General features: G+C 37.1%; 1 protein-coding gene across 1 annotated transcript in view; it reads right to left on the reverse strand.

Moving 5' to 3' along the window:
- slo (calcium-activated potassium channel slo) overlaps positions 1-14,193 on the reverse strand; it is a 1,051,052-nt gene that overhangs the window by 425,421 nt on the left and 611,438 nt on the right. Inside the window, exon 8 of the mRNA XM_067152575.2 lies at positions 5,829-5,939. Within this exon, the coding sequence (XP_067008676.1) occupies positions 5,829-5,939 (111 nt within the window). The remainder of the gene's footprint in view (positions 1-5,828; positions 5,940-14,193) is intronic.

Consider the following 14,193-nt stretch of genomic DNA (forward strand, 5'->3'; position numbering starts at 1 on the left):
GGAAGTTGTAAAATTTAAGAAACAAGATTTCCACTGCCGGAAGTGCATATGGCCCTGAGGTTCACTCAGCCTACACCAAAAATGAGAACCAGGTTAATTCCTGGAGGCAAAGGCGGCCGGGCCTAGAGCTAACCACTCTACCCCATCACGTGCCGAGGTTAACAATGGTGGAAGCCTTAATCTTCCACTCCTCCAAGGGCCTTCATGGCATGTGTGGAGATGACTTTGCTTTACCAACACAATGAACACTTCCAACGAATTCCCAAGTTCAGGAGTTGATCAACTTAAATGTGCCCAATGTGATGCGAGTTACTTTCACCAGACTGGAAGGAGGTTCCTGACCAGGTATCAGGAACATTTCAATGCCATAAAGTACCATAAATTTTCAGCGATGAGCAAACATATGGCCAATTTTGGACACACTTTTCAAACCATGCTGAAAAATATTATTCTGCATTGAGCCAACAAGAGTAAATTATTAAACTACCTTGAGAGTCTATACATTGACATAGACCAAAGAAATAATACTACATATAATTTGAACGAGATTACAAAAAATCAATATTTTATTAGAAGAAGTATTCAAATATAATTTCAAACCACGTATCCCTTAACCTACTCTCCCTCCACCCAACCATCTCTATGACTAACCTTTGCCCCCTTACCCTGCCGCCCCCATCTTCCTCTCACAACTCCACACTAGGAGCAGCTGTTCATTTCAAATCCTCGTTCAGTAGTGGGTCTACTACCAGCCGCATCACAACACATCACTCCATGGACCTTAACGTGAGACAACCTTCTCTCTTTTTGCAATTTGAAGTCAATACCTAAATTTGCCATGAATTCTAATAATCTTCTCTTTCTTATAGGTTCCATTCCACAGAACCACAAATTTATAGCTCTTAGAAGATTAAAATCTACAACAACCACTTTGGTCTGATTTAACTGTACTAAGACCAATAGGCACATAAGATTCAAAAAATTCTATTATTTATCTACAAAAACTAAGAACTTTATAATAATATTTACATAAGATGACAAGAAACATGCAAGAACTTCTCCAAAAAAGAAGATTGCAATGAGAGACCATACCTCTTAAAAGAAACTTTTCACACAGATGTCTTTATATTTTAATTGTTTTATAACATTTTAATGTACTGATGATGATCCATAAGATCAAAACATGTCTAAAATTAACACATCGATGGTTTAAAGCATGGAGTTAACAACACTGTATTGAACAGGGTGGATAAAAATCCTATATTTTAATTGTAAATTGTCAATACGGACCAAAAATGATTTTTTATCATATCTAATGTTCCGCTAGTACAAACAATCTGTGCATGATTTGTGAGATGTATAAATCTACCAGTGTTCACTGTTAAAACAATATATACATGTCTCCCAGGTAAGATACAGTGTGTTAATAATAATTGATATACATGATGAATAAATTAATACAGTTGTAAGAAAACTGTAAAAATACCACAAATGTGGAGAAACACACTTAAATAATTTGTTTTTCAGTACACTAAAACAGTCTTCACCAAGTTTTCTGGTATAAATCTGTATACATCTGTAGCATTCGTCTGTTAAAACCAGCTTTATTGCAGAGAATGATCCCTCTATATGTATGGATGTGATAGGACAGTACTTGAATTCGGGAGTGAGCGTAGGTGGCAAACATTATGGTAGATCCACATTATCAGTACCAGAGAAATATTTGTTTATAGCTACCATGATGTCGTAGCCCGGATTTTGTTTTGTAAACGGAGTCCAAGGTTTCCTGGGATACTTTCCAGTTCACGCTTCATGTTCTCCATAACGTCCAGCGAATCACCAAGGTGCAACTACATGTTTCTAGCTTCTTGATTGATTCTAGCATGTATGATTTCAAAGAGAGTTTTGATAAGTGTTAGTTCCCTTTTAACGGATTCATTGCCAAAAGAGTAATCAGCTTTAATTACTTTACACTTTCCTGAAGACTGCTTGTAAAACATGTTAAAATATGCGTAATAAAAGTCAAAAACATGCACAATAAATCTGAAATGTAAAATGTATGCACTAATCTCAAATACTGTACATGAAAATATGCATATGTATATGTGTGCAATATTAAACTTAATAATTTGTCCAGTTTCATCTAAAAATGCACTTCCTTGTCGGTTTTGGAGGTCTATATTTTGGTAAACAAAATATGCGTTTGCATACAAATCCTAAGTCTAGTCATCACAAAATGACAAACCCATTTTCTAAAACAGTGCTAATGATACACTATACCCAGCCTGTATCAGCAACAACAGTCAACTGTACTATAGATCCCAACTACCAGAAAGGAGTGGGCTTCGAGTTCCTTGCCGTTTATCATCACATAGCCTGCACTGGGACTGGTTTCCAGGTATTCAGATTTAGTGATGTTCAGGCAGAGACTGAACTGCCTGAGAAGATCATGCCAGGCCTGGACTTGTTGAGTTCCTTCTTTGGTGTTAGCTGTCAAAATGACATCAATACAGAGCAAGGTCCATGGAACATTGTGTTATAGGTCTTGTGTGATGGTGTCCACGATCAAGATGAGGAATAACGGTGAGAGCGACGAGCCTTGGTAAACACCTACATTTGAAGGAAAACTGTCTGACATTTTAACTGCTGATGGTATTAATGTACAACATCTAAACTCAGTTTATAAGCAGTTCAGGAACCCTGTGGTCACACAGTGCATATTGAATAAAATGATGCCCAATTGAAAAATACATGGTTTTAGGAAATGTTGCTGTATTTACATAGTATGTCAGTATTACCAAAAAAAGAAAACAAAAGCAAGCTGGGGTAGTTATACTGTACATAATAGTCTATATCCACAGGACTTCCAGTTTTACATGGAACCTGAACCACAGGGACATTACTTTTCATTTCAAAAATCCAACACTCATTGGTCAGGATTCAAACCACAACTACCTTGACGAGAAGCCTGTGACAATAACACTTGATGATCCAGCTAGATTTATCACATAATCCTAAACAAGTTTTGAAATTTGGACACTAAGAAGTGGTCCTCTTAGTTCAGTAACTTATTTTTTCCTTTTATAAGTTGCTCTACGTCGCACCGACACAGATAGGTCTTTGGTGACGATGGGACATGAAAAGGCTAGGAGTGGAAAGGAAGCGACCATCGTCTTAGTTAAGGTACAACCCCAGCATTTGCCTGGTGTGAAAATGGGAAACCATGGAAAACCATCTTCAGGGCTGCTGACAATGGGGTTCAAACACAGAATCTACCCAATACTGGATATTAGCCGCACTTAAGTGACTGCAGCTATCGAGCTTGGTAATAACCTCTTATTTCAACAAGAAGTATGCGCGGTACTCTCATCTTATTAAACTCCAGCTGATAGTGAAGAGAGGCTCATTTTGAACGCTAAGTATGAAAGCATTTTTTGTCAACAGACGCTTCACAGAAGCAAATCTGGAAACTTAGTTTCAATAGATTAGCAACATCACAAAAGGTCAAGTTTTCTACAAAATAAAGAAGTTGATTTACATTTCATATGCAGATTATCATTCTCTGATTTTTGTACTTAAAATTACATTCATAGCAGAGAAATAAATGTTCTGACAATTTATAATTTATTTTCAGTCAGTTAAAGAGTTTACTGCCAGCCTTGTGATCTAGGGCTAACGAGCCTGTCTCTTACCTGGACGCCCCAGATTCGATTCGCAGCCAGGTCAAAGAATTTTACCTCGATTTGTGAGCTGGTTCATGGTCACTCGGCCTATGTGAGAATACTAAAGGAGGTATCTGATGGCAAGAAGACTCTGGTCTAGAAAGCCAAGAATAATGGTCGAGAGGATTTGTCACGCTCACAATGTGTTACCTTGTAATCTGCAGACCTTCAGGCTGAGCAATCATCGCTAGGTAGGTCACCGCCCATCTGGGCTGTAATACAATGGGGTTTGTTTGATTAGTTTGAGAGGTTACTGGAATTTTTCTGAACATTATGCTTTTAAGATAAATCTTTCTTTGCTAGCGGATCAACATAACATGAAGACACTGAAGGCTTATGTTGATGCAAGGATGAAGAAGGGCTAAGATTAGGAAGATAGCAGCTGTGGCCTTAATTAAGGTACAGCCACAGTATTTGCTTGGTGTGAAAATGGGAAATCACAGAAAACCATCTTCAGGGCAGCTGACAGTGAGATTCAAACCCACCATCTCCCAAATGCAAGCTCCCTGCAACAAGATCTGAACTGTACTGCTGCTGCTGTGCTGGGTGGCTCACATGGTTGAGGTGCTGGCCTTCTCACCCCAACTTGGCAGATTCGATCCTGGCTCAATCCAGTGGTATTTGAAGGTGCTCAAATACATCAGCCTCATGTCAGTATATTTACTGGCATGTGAAAGAACTCCTGCAGGACAAAATTCTGGCACCTCTGCGTCTCCGAAAACCAAAAAAAGTAGTTAGTGGGACATAAAGCCAATAAAATTATTTAATTGTGCTGCCAACTTGCTCAGTTCAAGGGATAAAAAGGGAAAAAAAAAAAAAAAAGTGCAGAAATAGCATGGTGTAGCAAGGCTAGAAAGCATGCTTAAGATCTGCAGATTATTATTATTATTATTATTATTATTATTATTATTATTATTATTATTATTATTATTATTATTATTTTGGTTACGCATGTAGACATAGGAGCTGTATGAGAGCGTAGAATCAATTTTGAGCATGATATGGAAAAGAAGTTTAAAATTTGTGTGATACACGATGAAGATGGACGACAACAGGTTGATCAAGAAGATATGGAATATGATGTGCTTGATGGGAAATAAGTGGATGAAAGAAGTCTGGGAGGATTGGAAGACAACTGTCATAATGGAAAATAATCCACAGATGGCAGTACGACACGAGACGGTGAAAGGTCACAAATGAATAGACTGACACCAAGATGAAGATTCAGATCATAAAAGCCAAGAGAAGCAGGAGGAATGAGAGAATGAAGGGGTACAGGAGAGAAAAAAAAAAAAAAAAAAGGCACACTGAACAAACTTACTCATGATCCTAAGGGGTCATAACGCACCAAGTATTATTATTCACCTAATAATAAAAGAAGCCACAATTAAAAATAATTATTTCAATTATACTAACAGTAATTACAATAAAATATAGCAGCCTGCCCTTAAACCACTAGAAAGGCAAAAGAGCAGTCTCAATACAAGTATTAGCTATGCAAGAGATGACATCTTGTGAACAAGTGCAACCATCATTGTGTTACTGTATTACAAACCTAACAAATTTAGCGACTTTGTTTCGCTTACCATTGTCCTATTACCCACCATGACAGGGTTAAAATGACACTGATAATCACGGCCTGACCTGTGCAGTCAACTTGCTAGGTAATGTAGGAAGTAAGTGTAGTCTAATTCCAGAAAGGCATTTCAGGCCAAGTAAAATTATTGAGAACAGGTTTCTACATTCATCTAAAACTCCAAAATAGGAGGAATCTTGTTTAGCCTGTCAGAAAATCTGTAATTATAATGCAGTAAAATGTCCCATTTCCATCATAAATCCAGAATAAACAATTAGGCAGATTTTATTTCATGCTTGAATTGATAATTATTCACAAAGAAATTCTGACTACACACAACCAAGGAAAGAAGTGGTTAGGAAATAACTGTCCTATTAGTATGAAGCATGTTGATCTAAATGGTTTGCTGAACTATCATTAGTGAGACAGAAGTGCTAAACCAGAGAATTAATGTTTTATTTGACTATAGATTAAGGGAACACTGTTTTAAATTCTTGGTCCATTACTGGCTGTTGGACGTTTCTTTGTACCTGTGAAGGAAGACGACTTCGACGTCAACGTCTTCCCGATCTTCATGGAGGAAGTCCTTGAGAAAGTGTGACACGGATTCATATGTGATGTGACCACACACAACAATATGCCTGTCAAAATACATCACACACAAAGTAAGACACAAATAATAATACAATAAGCTATTCATATCAAAAACATGTAAAATATTTTAAACCATCATAGAATGACTGTAGCATTACAGAAAATCTCAAAATTTATAATTTGGAAAAAGTTAATTTCATCCATATCATCATCATGTGCATTCTCGTTATAAAGAGTTACAATAAAATCCTGTCTGCTGCCCTATCTCTCTATTTCTCAGTATAACATCACAATAGGAAAACAAAATACATTCAGTTTAGAAAATTCATTGTTTTTAAATATCACATTTGTCACTCTGTCCAATATTACAAATATTCATCAGCAGATACATCATTCTAACAAACAATTATCATGGTATATTACTTAATTTAATAAGAACTTTTTACCTAATCCAGATGTTGCTCAGGATGACTTAAGTGATGCCTGTAATGCCATGGAAACCTTAGATCATCCAAGAGTAAGAGCAACCAAAGCTTTCATGAACCATCGTCATTATTTTAGTAATATGGTCATTCTAATATTTTATGTATCTCTACAAAATGTCTTCAATAGACTATATGAAAATGAACCATACTTAAGACAATTCTATAATTTTTATCAAAAAATAAATCATCCTGTTATTTACATCTTTTCATTTATTGACAGGTTTTCTACTTGTATGGAGGCTGTTGGCAAACTGCCGTGTCAGCAGCCGCATATTCAGCAATAACCTGTGGTCAAGTTGGGCGACTTTGATCCTGTGACAAAAATGTAAACTGACGCAAGATCAACTTATTCCAAACTTTGCAATGAAGAAGGTAGTGGAGGCTTTCTTACAAGAAAATGAATAGGCTCTGGATTACTGGCAGATTGTGGAAGCAATGAGTAATACATACTTTTCAGCAGACAGAGTTAATAGATTGAAGCAATTTTGGAAGGTTGTAAACATGTTTTCAGATGGTTGTATTTTGCTGATGAAGATCCCAATTTTCTATGTTTATCACCTTTTTAATATTTATGTTGTGTTTATATGTGTTTATATGTAACCCTTGGAATACCTCAAGTTACTGAAAGTACCTTTGATGTAGTGACATTTTTATTGGAAGTTCAACTTGAAGTAACAATGCCTGTCTGTAAAGTGACTAACTTTCTGAAAACCATCAGTGCAGCTGTACGCAGTTGTACGTCCCTCTGTTGACAAGTGGGAGTACTACTGTATTAGTCAGGAAATATCTCATGGTATCTTATCATTGTTTGCTATTTATGTATTCTGGTGATATAAACTATCCATGAAACAGGAATGACAAGATTTACCTTGCTGGAGCAAGAAGATTTGAAGAGCCCAATAATAGCTTCAGCAACTTCTCCTACGTCAGAAAAGTTGCAGTCCATGCTTTGCAATTACATTAATGCCTGGCTCTATGGCTAAATGGTTAGCATGCTGGCCTTTGGTCACAAGAGTCCCGGGTTATGTCAGGCTCCATGGCTAAATGGTTAGCATGCTGGCCTTTGGTCACGAGAGTCCTGGGTTCAATTCCCGGCAGGGTCAGGGATTTTAACCATAATTGGTTAATTTCGCTGACACGGGACTGGGTGTATGCATCGTCTTCATCATCATGACACACAGGTCGCCTACGGGCGTCAAATCGAAAGACCTGCATCTGGCGAGCCGAACCTTTCCTCTGACACTCCCGTCACTAAAAACCATACGCTATTTCATTTTTTTCAGTGCACTATATACTTAAAATTCTTCTGTGAATGCCATTCTCTTATGTTCCACAAGATATCAGTGCTATGGTGTGTCAGCTTCTTTTGTGTGGTCAAAACCCCCTGTCATTCTCGAGTATATTAAGATGGACTTTCGACGGGGGGTCTGGGGGGGGAGGAGGAAGATGTGACAGGTTTTGTAGGGAAAAAAAAAAAAAAAAAAAAAAGCATTGTATTTGGACTGGTGGACTTAGAGAAAACAGTCATTTGGAAATATAACGACGGGTTATCATTATTGTTGGGTGATATTTTGTAACATTGTAAAACTTTAATGACTTGGACTTTTGGAACAGGAGGTGTCTGCCCCTGTCGATTCTAGAAGTACATTCTAGTTGTGTACTAGTTTTGCAAGATGGAAGGTTCTCGATAAATATTTCCATTGGAGAAAATAACAGGGATTTTGATTGGTGAATCTGGGTGGCGAGAGGTAAGCTTCTGTGGCCTGACTGGTTACCTAGTGATCGGACTGGGGCCAGCTTCGCCCTGCTCGAGAGAGGCAAATTTTCAATGTCTTTCGCTTCTCACCGATCTAGCGAGCAGATGCACTTTGGCGATCCTCTCACCCAAGATGGCCTGTCTTGGGTTAAGCACTGTTGGTTTCGTTTCGACTTTATTTTAAATTCAATGTTTGCTTTTCTTTTCACACAGGAGTTTACCCCTACTTGCCCTGACTCGCCACTCAATTATTAAGATGCCTTAGCTTTTCAACTGGGCCCAACTGATTTTGGAGGCAATTCCCATTTTCTTTTGGTTTTGTGAACAGTGTAATTAATAGATAAATTTCATTTGCCTTGGGGTTTGCCTCCCATAACTTTGTGTCACTTCATGTATGTTAGTATTTCCTCTGCTGCACACCGGAAGTTTTTTTTGGTGTGGGCGTAAGTTAAACTAGCCTCTGCATCAAGTTTTATCAGTTCTGGTTTCCCTCTTGTTCCATTATGTGGCGTGATTATCTGAATGCGCTGTTAACTTTCACTTAATATTGTAAATTTTTTATCATGTGGTTCCTATTACCTTTAATCGTTATATTCTGGAAGTTGCATTATGTTAATGTATCTATTTCCTTTAACCTCCTTGACTGAAGGGAAATGCCCTTGGTAAACTTCATCTAAACTCTTTTGTTTTGGGGTATGATAACCTGATTTTATAGGATTGTTAAAATTAATTTTGTAACGTTAATTCTGGAAAAAATATCCACAGATCAAGGGATCACCGTTGGTTTTTTTTTTAAATCCCCAACGCACATCTCCCCATACCCCTGGTAGGGTTTTCACGCCTGCTCCACATCCTTTTAGTTGTCAAGTTGATCAACCTGATGTTCATTTGTTTATTTCTTGATGGAATTTCATCTGGTGCGTTGGTTCATCTGAAAGGTGTCCAAATTCCATGTAAGTTTTTAAAGTTTTATTATCATTATTTCTTTACCATGTGTCCTGTAACTGTGTGTAAGCGGTTACAACTGGAACAGCTATTTCAAAACCTATTTAGTACAGTACCTGTATCAAGGAAATTCTGTTTTCTTGTGAGTTTGTTATTTGCTGACCGGTATTAAAATAGACAGCTAATTATTTGAGTAAAAATAGATTCAGAAGCCTAAGTAGACTGAAGTAACTTAGGTATTGGAATATACAGCAAGTCAAAGATATTACAGTATTCTTTTGATTAAACTGGGCAAGTGTGTCATTCATTGTATTATTATGAATTAAAATTTGAACATAAAAGTGAAATGTTTATGGTTCATGTGTTTTGTATTTCACTCCTTAGTAAATGCCAATCAGTCTTTGGTACAAGAGGGTAATTCCCATGACACTTCAGAACTTGCATCATACAGAGCTAAGTATGCTGAAAGTTGATTTGATTACCGTGAAAGCTTCAAACTTCTGTTTTCTTTGTTTTATGGTTTCCTTATGAAAGACTAGATTTATTAAGTCCTGCAGCAATAAACAACCATGATCTTATGAGCTGCAGAAGAATATTGTAATTGTTCTCAACACAATCCTTCCCCCTAGCAAGTAATACTTGAGAAGAATGATCATTGCTAACAACTGACTCATTTCTGAAAGTCTGGACCCCACTGGTTTTATCTCTGCTGTAGCCTCACCATCCTGGACAACCCTCAGCTTTCCTTAAGACATACTGGAAGAATAAACTGGTGACAGTTTTCACTAGTCTCATCCATCTGGTTGCAGTCCTTCCCTTTTATGATCAACTTCTCTAGATTTTCTCTAGGCTGTCTTGCAATGTGTCCAAAGAACTGAAGTATTCTTTTATTCCTTCAATGATATCAGAAGAAAGGCTCTTTACCTTCTGAAGTATGGATGCACAAGTTCTCCTTGCAGTCCAAGGCATATGTAGAATTCTATATCAACTTCCTGTATCACTGATTGTTGACCCGAAGTATACCAAATCATGCATTAACTCCAGCTCTTTCAAACAGCCTGCGAGCTCGACCTGTGCTGCTCTATTCTTCACCATGAGTTTGGACTTGACTGAGGTACAGCTCCAGTCCATGCTCAAGAATATCATGAAATGAACTTTGATCAAACTTTCAGACATTATCTTTATTACCACATGTTACTAATGTACAAACTGAAGTTTTTAAAAAAAATGTTCTTATTGCTATTTTCTTTACGTTGCACCGACACAGATAGGTCTTATGGCGACGATGGGATAGGAAAAGCCTAGGAGTGGGAAGGAAGCGGCTGTGGCCTTAATTCTTCAGGGCTGCCGACAATGGGGTTCAAACCCTCTATCTCCTGGATGCAAGCTCACAGCTGTGCAATCCTAACCGCATGGCCAACTTGCCCGGTGAGTTGAAGTTTACAACTAGCACCACACAAAATTGAAATTTATTTAATCTGCCGCCCTACCAAATGACACTGCCTTTTGCTAGGATTAATTACACAATGAACATTTAATACAATGAACTAGGCAAAATAAGGGTTAATGCAAGGTTTCTTAAATCATCAAGGTACAAGCAAAACTAAAATTCATAGTATCTTTTAGTTAGTTTCTGGTAACACACACAAGTTGTTGATAGGACATATGACTATACCAGAACTGGTTTTCACAGTAGCCATTCTGGCAAGAATCTTCTTGCTGAGACAGCCCATTTCTATCAATTCTTCTAACATTGTTTTGTAACATTGTACTGGTTGGTACACCTATACGTCGCACATTTGAATTTCCACCTTAAAGTACTCCTCTACAGCTGAAACTCTGAACTTTAAAACTGAATTAATTCAACCGTTTATCTGAAGATGTCACTGTGTTAATTTCGAATTGTTTTTGTTTTCTAATTATCAAGAAGTGTGGACGTTCTCTCACAGATGTCTCTACCAAAAACTATGATCATGCACCCTGGTGCGAAGTGAAGGAACTTTTCTTGAAGATATTTAGTATTCATAAGTTGTCTCTAATAAATTTCGTTCTTTCGTTGGTGGGTTAGCAATATTAATCCTTTCTTTCCGCCTGTTTTGAATTTACCCAATCAGTAATTAATTTCCCTCCAATCACAGGTTTCTTCTTCATTTTTGACTTGTAACTTTTAGCCGACCAATAAACGCATGTGGGTGTGTCTTTATTCATGAAAGGTCTCGAATCTTCTGCGAGGGTATAAAAGCTGCTGATTTTCTGGTCTCTCGGCCACTCGTACAACATCTAGCTTAGTGTATGGAAGAATAGCAGGAGGCGGGAAGCGCCTCTCATCAGTCAGCAGCCCTTCAAAAAGGTAATGGCCGTTTAACATTTTTAATTTCTTACTAGCTCAGCAGTTTAATCCTCGGGGAAGGTCCGAAACCGTTTTGATGTAACCTAAACCATTTCGATGTAAAATGTTCACGTTACTTTAACTGTAAATCGGGGATAGAGAGTGCTTTACCCTCTCGAGCTCCCCTGCATTTTGATCTGAGGTGACTACATTTTCATAACTGATTTTCTTCTCTTTCCTAATGTATTAAAATTTTCTTGTACGAGTCACCTCCCTAGTGTGGGAATAGCCCCTGCTGAATTGGCCTAGCGCCACTTAGGTTTTAACTAGTTTCATGTAGGAGTGCAAGTTCTCGCCTCCATTCCTTTTGTATTTAGGGCCGTTTAAATTAACCTTTTTTTAAAAATTTAAGGTCCAGTAGAATGGGTATAAGGTATCCCTGTTCATTTGAAAGTGTGCCTTGAGAGGCAGGCAATGCGAAAGTTGTTGTGGCCTTTAATAGGCTTGAAAGATTGAGAGCGGTCAGCTCTTTATGGTGTTTTGGAAAGGTGCCTCTAGGAGGCTTGACATTACTATATGGGAGCAAGTGCTCCATGTAATGAGGGGTTTTATGCCCTTTGGTAATTTGTGGTTGTGAGCTGAGAGCTCAGAGATTGTAAAAGGTGGGGCTTGAAGCCCAGTTGTCTCTAAATCCTTGCTTTTCTGGTCTTGTACCTGATTATTGGATAGCTGTTGACTTCTTGTACTCATTAAGTTTTCAAATTCTATGTAAAAATTTGTTAAATTTTGTTGTCTATTGAAAATATAACCTTTATTTAAATTTTTAATTCATCTTTCGGACTTGTAGTTAGACCCATTCCAGCCTGCACCTTCTTTCACATCTGCTGTTCCACAGATACCTCGGAACAAACATTATCAACTAAGACCTAATTTAACATCAATCTATTCTATTAATTTTTCACTAATTGCTTTTAATCATATAGAAGCATTTAACAAATTATTTATAGATCTTCAAAACTGATTTATATTTATTGAAGTATACCAACAGATCATAAGAATTTTGAAGTGTTGTGTTACATCCTCAAGACAGTGACTTATTTTAGTGTATATTGAATGTTAGATCATAACTATTTTCAAGTATTATGCTATCTATTTTTGTTATATGTGTGGCCAATTAGTTTTTTGTACTAGCAAGATACCCATGCTTTGCTACATTTTTTCTAGTTTCTTTACGCCGTACCGATACAGATAAGTCTTATGGTGATGATGGGACAGGAAAGGCCTAGGAATGGGAAGGAAGCGGCCATGGCCTTAATTAAGGTACAGCCTCAGCATTTGCCTGGTGTGAAAATGGGAAACCATGAAAAACCGTCTTCAGGGCTGCCGACAGTAGGGTTCGAACCCACTAACTTCCGGATGAGAGCTCACATCCCGGTTAAATTTGTTTCAAACCTTCTGTTATTTAACACCTACAATATCATTATTTTAACTTCATAATTCAAATGGTTTCATATACATGCATATTTTTGTCATCATTCCTCTAGGCAAAACCCCCTTAGGGGTCTGTTTATTTAAGTCCACTTCTTATTTGTATCCTTATAAAGAGAATTCAACTCCTTTTACACTCCCTTAAGTATATTCCACGCCCCTCCCACCCCTGCCACAAAATACGCGCGTCTTTATTTTTAAAGGAGATTCCAAATACCAATTTTCATGACTGTAACATCTTCAGTTTTTGAGATTTAAGTATCCTCATGAAAGGTATTCAACCATTTTTCTCCATTCTTCAACCCCCCGTAAGAGGATTTTATTGAAAACAAAAAATGTGTGTTTCCTTATTTTTAAAGAAGATTCCAAATACCAATTTTCACGTCTTTAAACTGTTAAGTTTTTGAGATATAGATATACATATTTTAAAAATTCATCCCCCCTTTTTCACCCTCTTAGCAATGGAATATCCAAATATCCTCCCTTTGTGATAAATGTATCCTCAAAATTTTATTTCTTTATGTCCAGTAGTTTTGGTTCGGCGAAGATGAATCAGTCAGTCAGGACATGTTATTTTATATACGGTAGAACACCGTTTATCTGAAATAAAGGGAGCGCAGCCACTTCGGTTGACGTGTTTTTTTTTTTTATGACATGACAAATATTTTTGAAAGTTAAATGTAGACATAAAAATGCATAAACTTTTTCAAGCAAAGAAGCCTAATGTATATTAACATTAAAATGTTTACATAATGTCACTCATTGTATAAAATCAGTGATTTTCTTCTGAATTTTCTTGGTGCAGCTACATCGCGCCACCGTTTAATCAACAATACATCAGTTGGTGTAGCTTCATCGCTTTGTTCAACAGAGCTCAAAGCAATCTGAAATAATGAAACAATCTTTTATTACTTCTGAACTGAATACTGTATACAGTAATTTTATTGCAGTAGTGTAATTAAAGTGTGTGATACTGTACTTTAATAAAAATTCGAAATAAATCTTACCTCCAATGCATTAAATCCATCATCTACTGCAACTCGATTCTCAGAACTGCTATTGTCGATGTCTGAGTTGTCTGCATAATATTCATGATGAATAATACAACAACAACAACAACAATAATAATAATAACAATAATAACAATAATTCCTGCTTGTTCAAGATAAAATGTATAATGGAACAAACTAGAGGGTAAGAAACCGTTTTGTTTTATGCTACACGTGCATTCTGGCCTAAGTCATAATATAAAAGTAGGGTTTGCGTAGTACCTCTCAGCAGGTATAGCAAGAGAATTA

This window comes from Anabrus simplex, chromosome 8 (genome assembly GCF_040414725.1).
Source record: "Anabrus simplex isolate iqAnaSimp1 chromosome 8, ASM4041472v1, whole genome shotgun sequence".
NCBI classification, from domain to species: domain Eukaryota; kingdom Metazoa; phylum Arthropoda; class Insecta; order Orthoptera; family Tettigoniidae; genus Anabrus; species Anabrus simplex.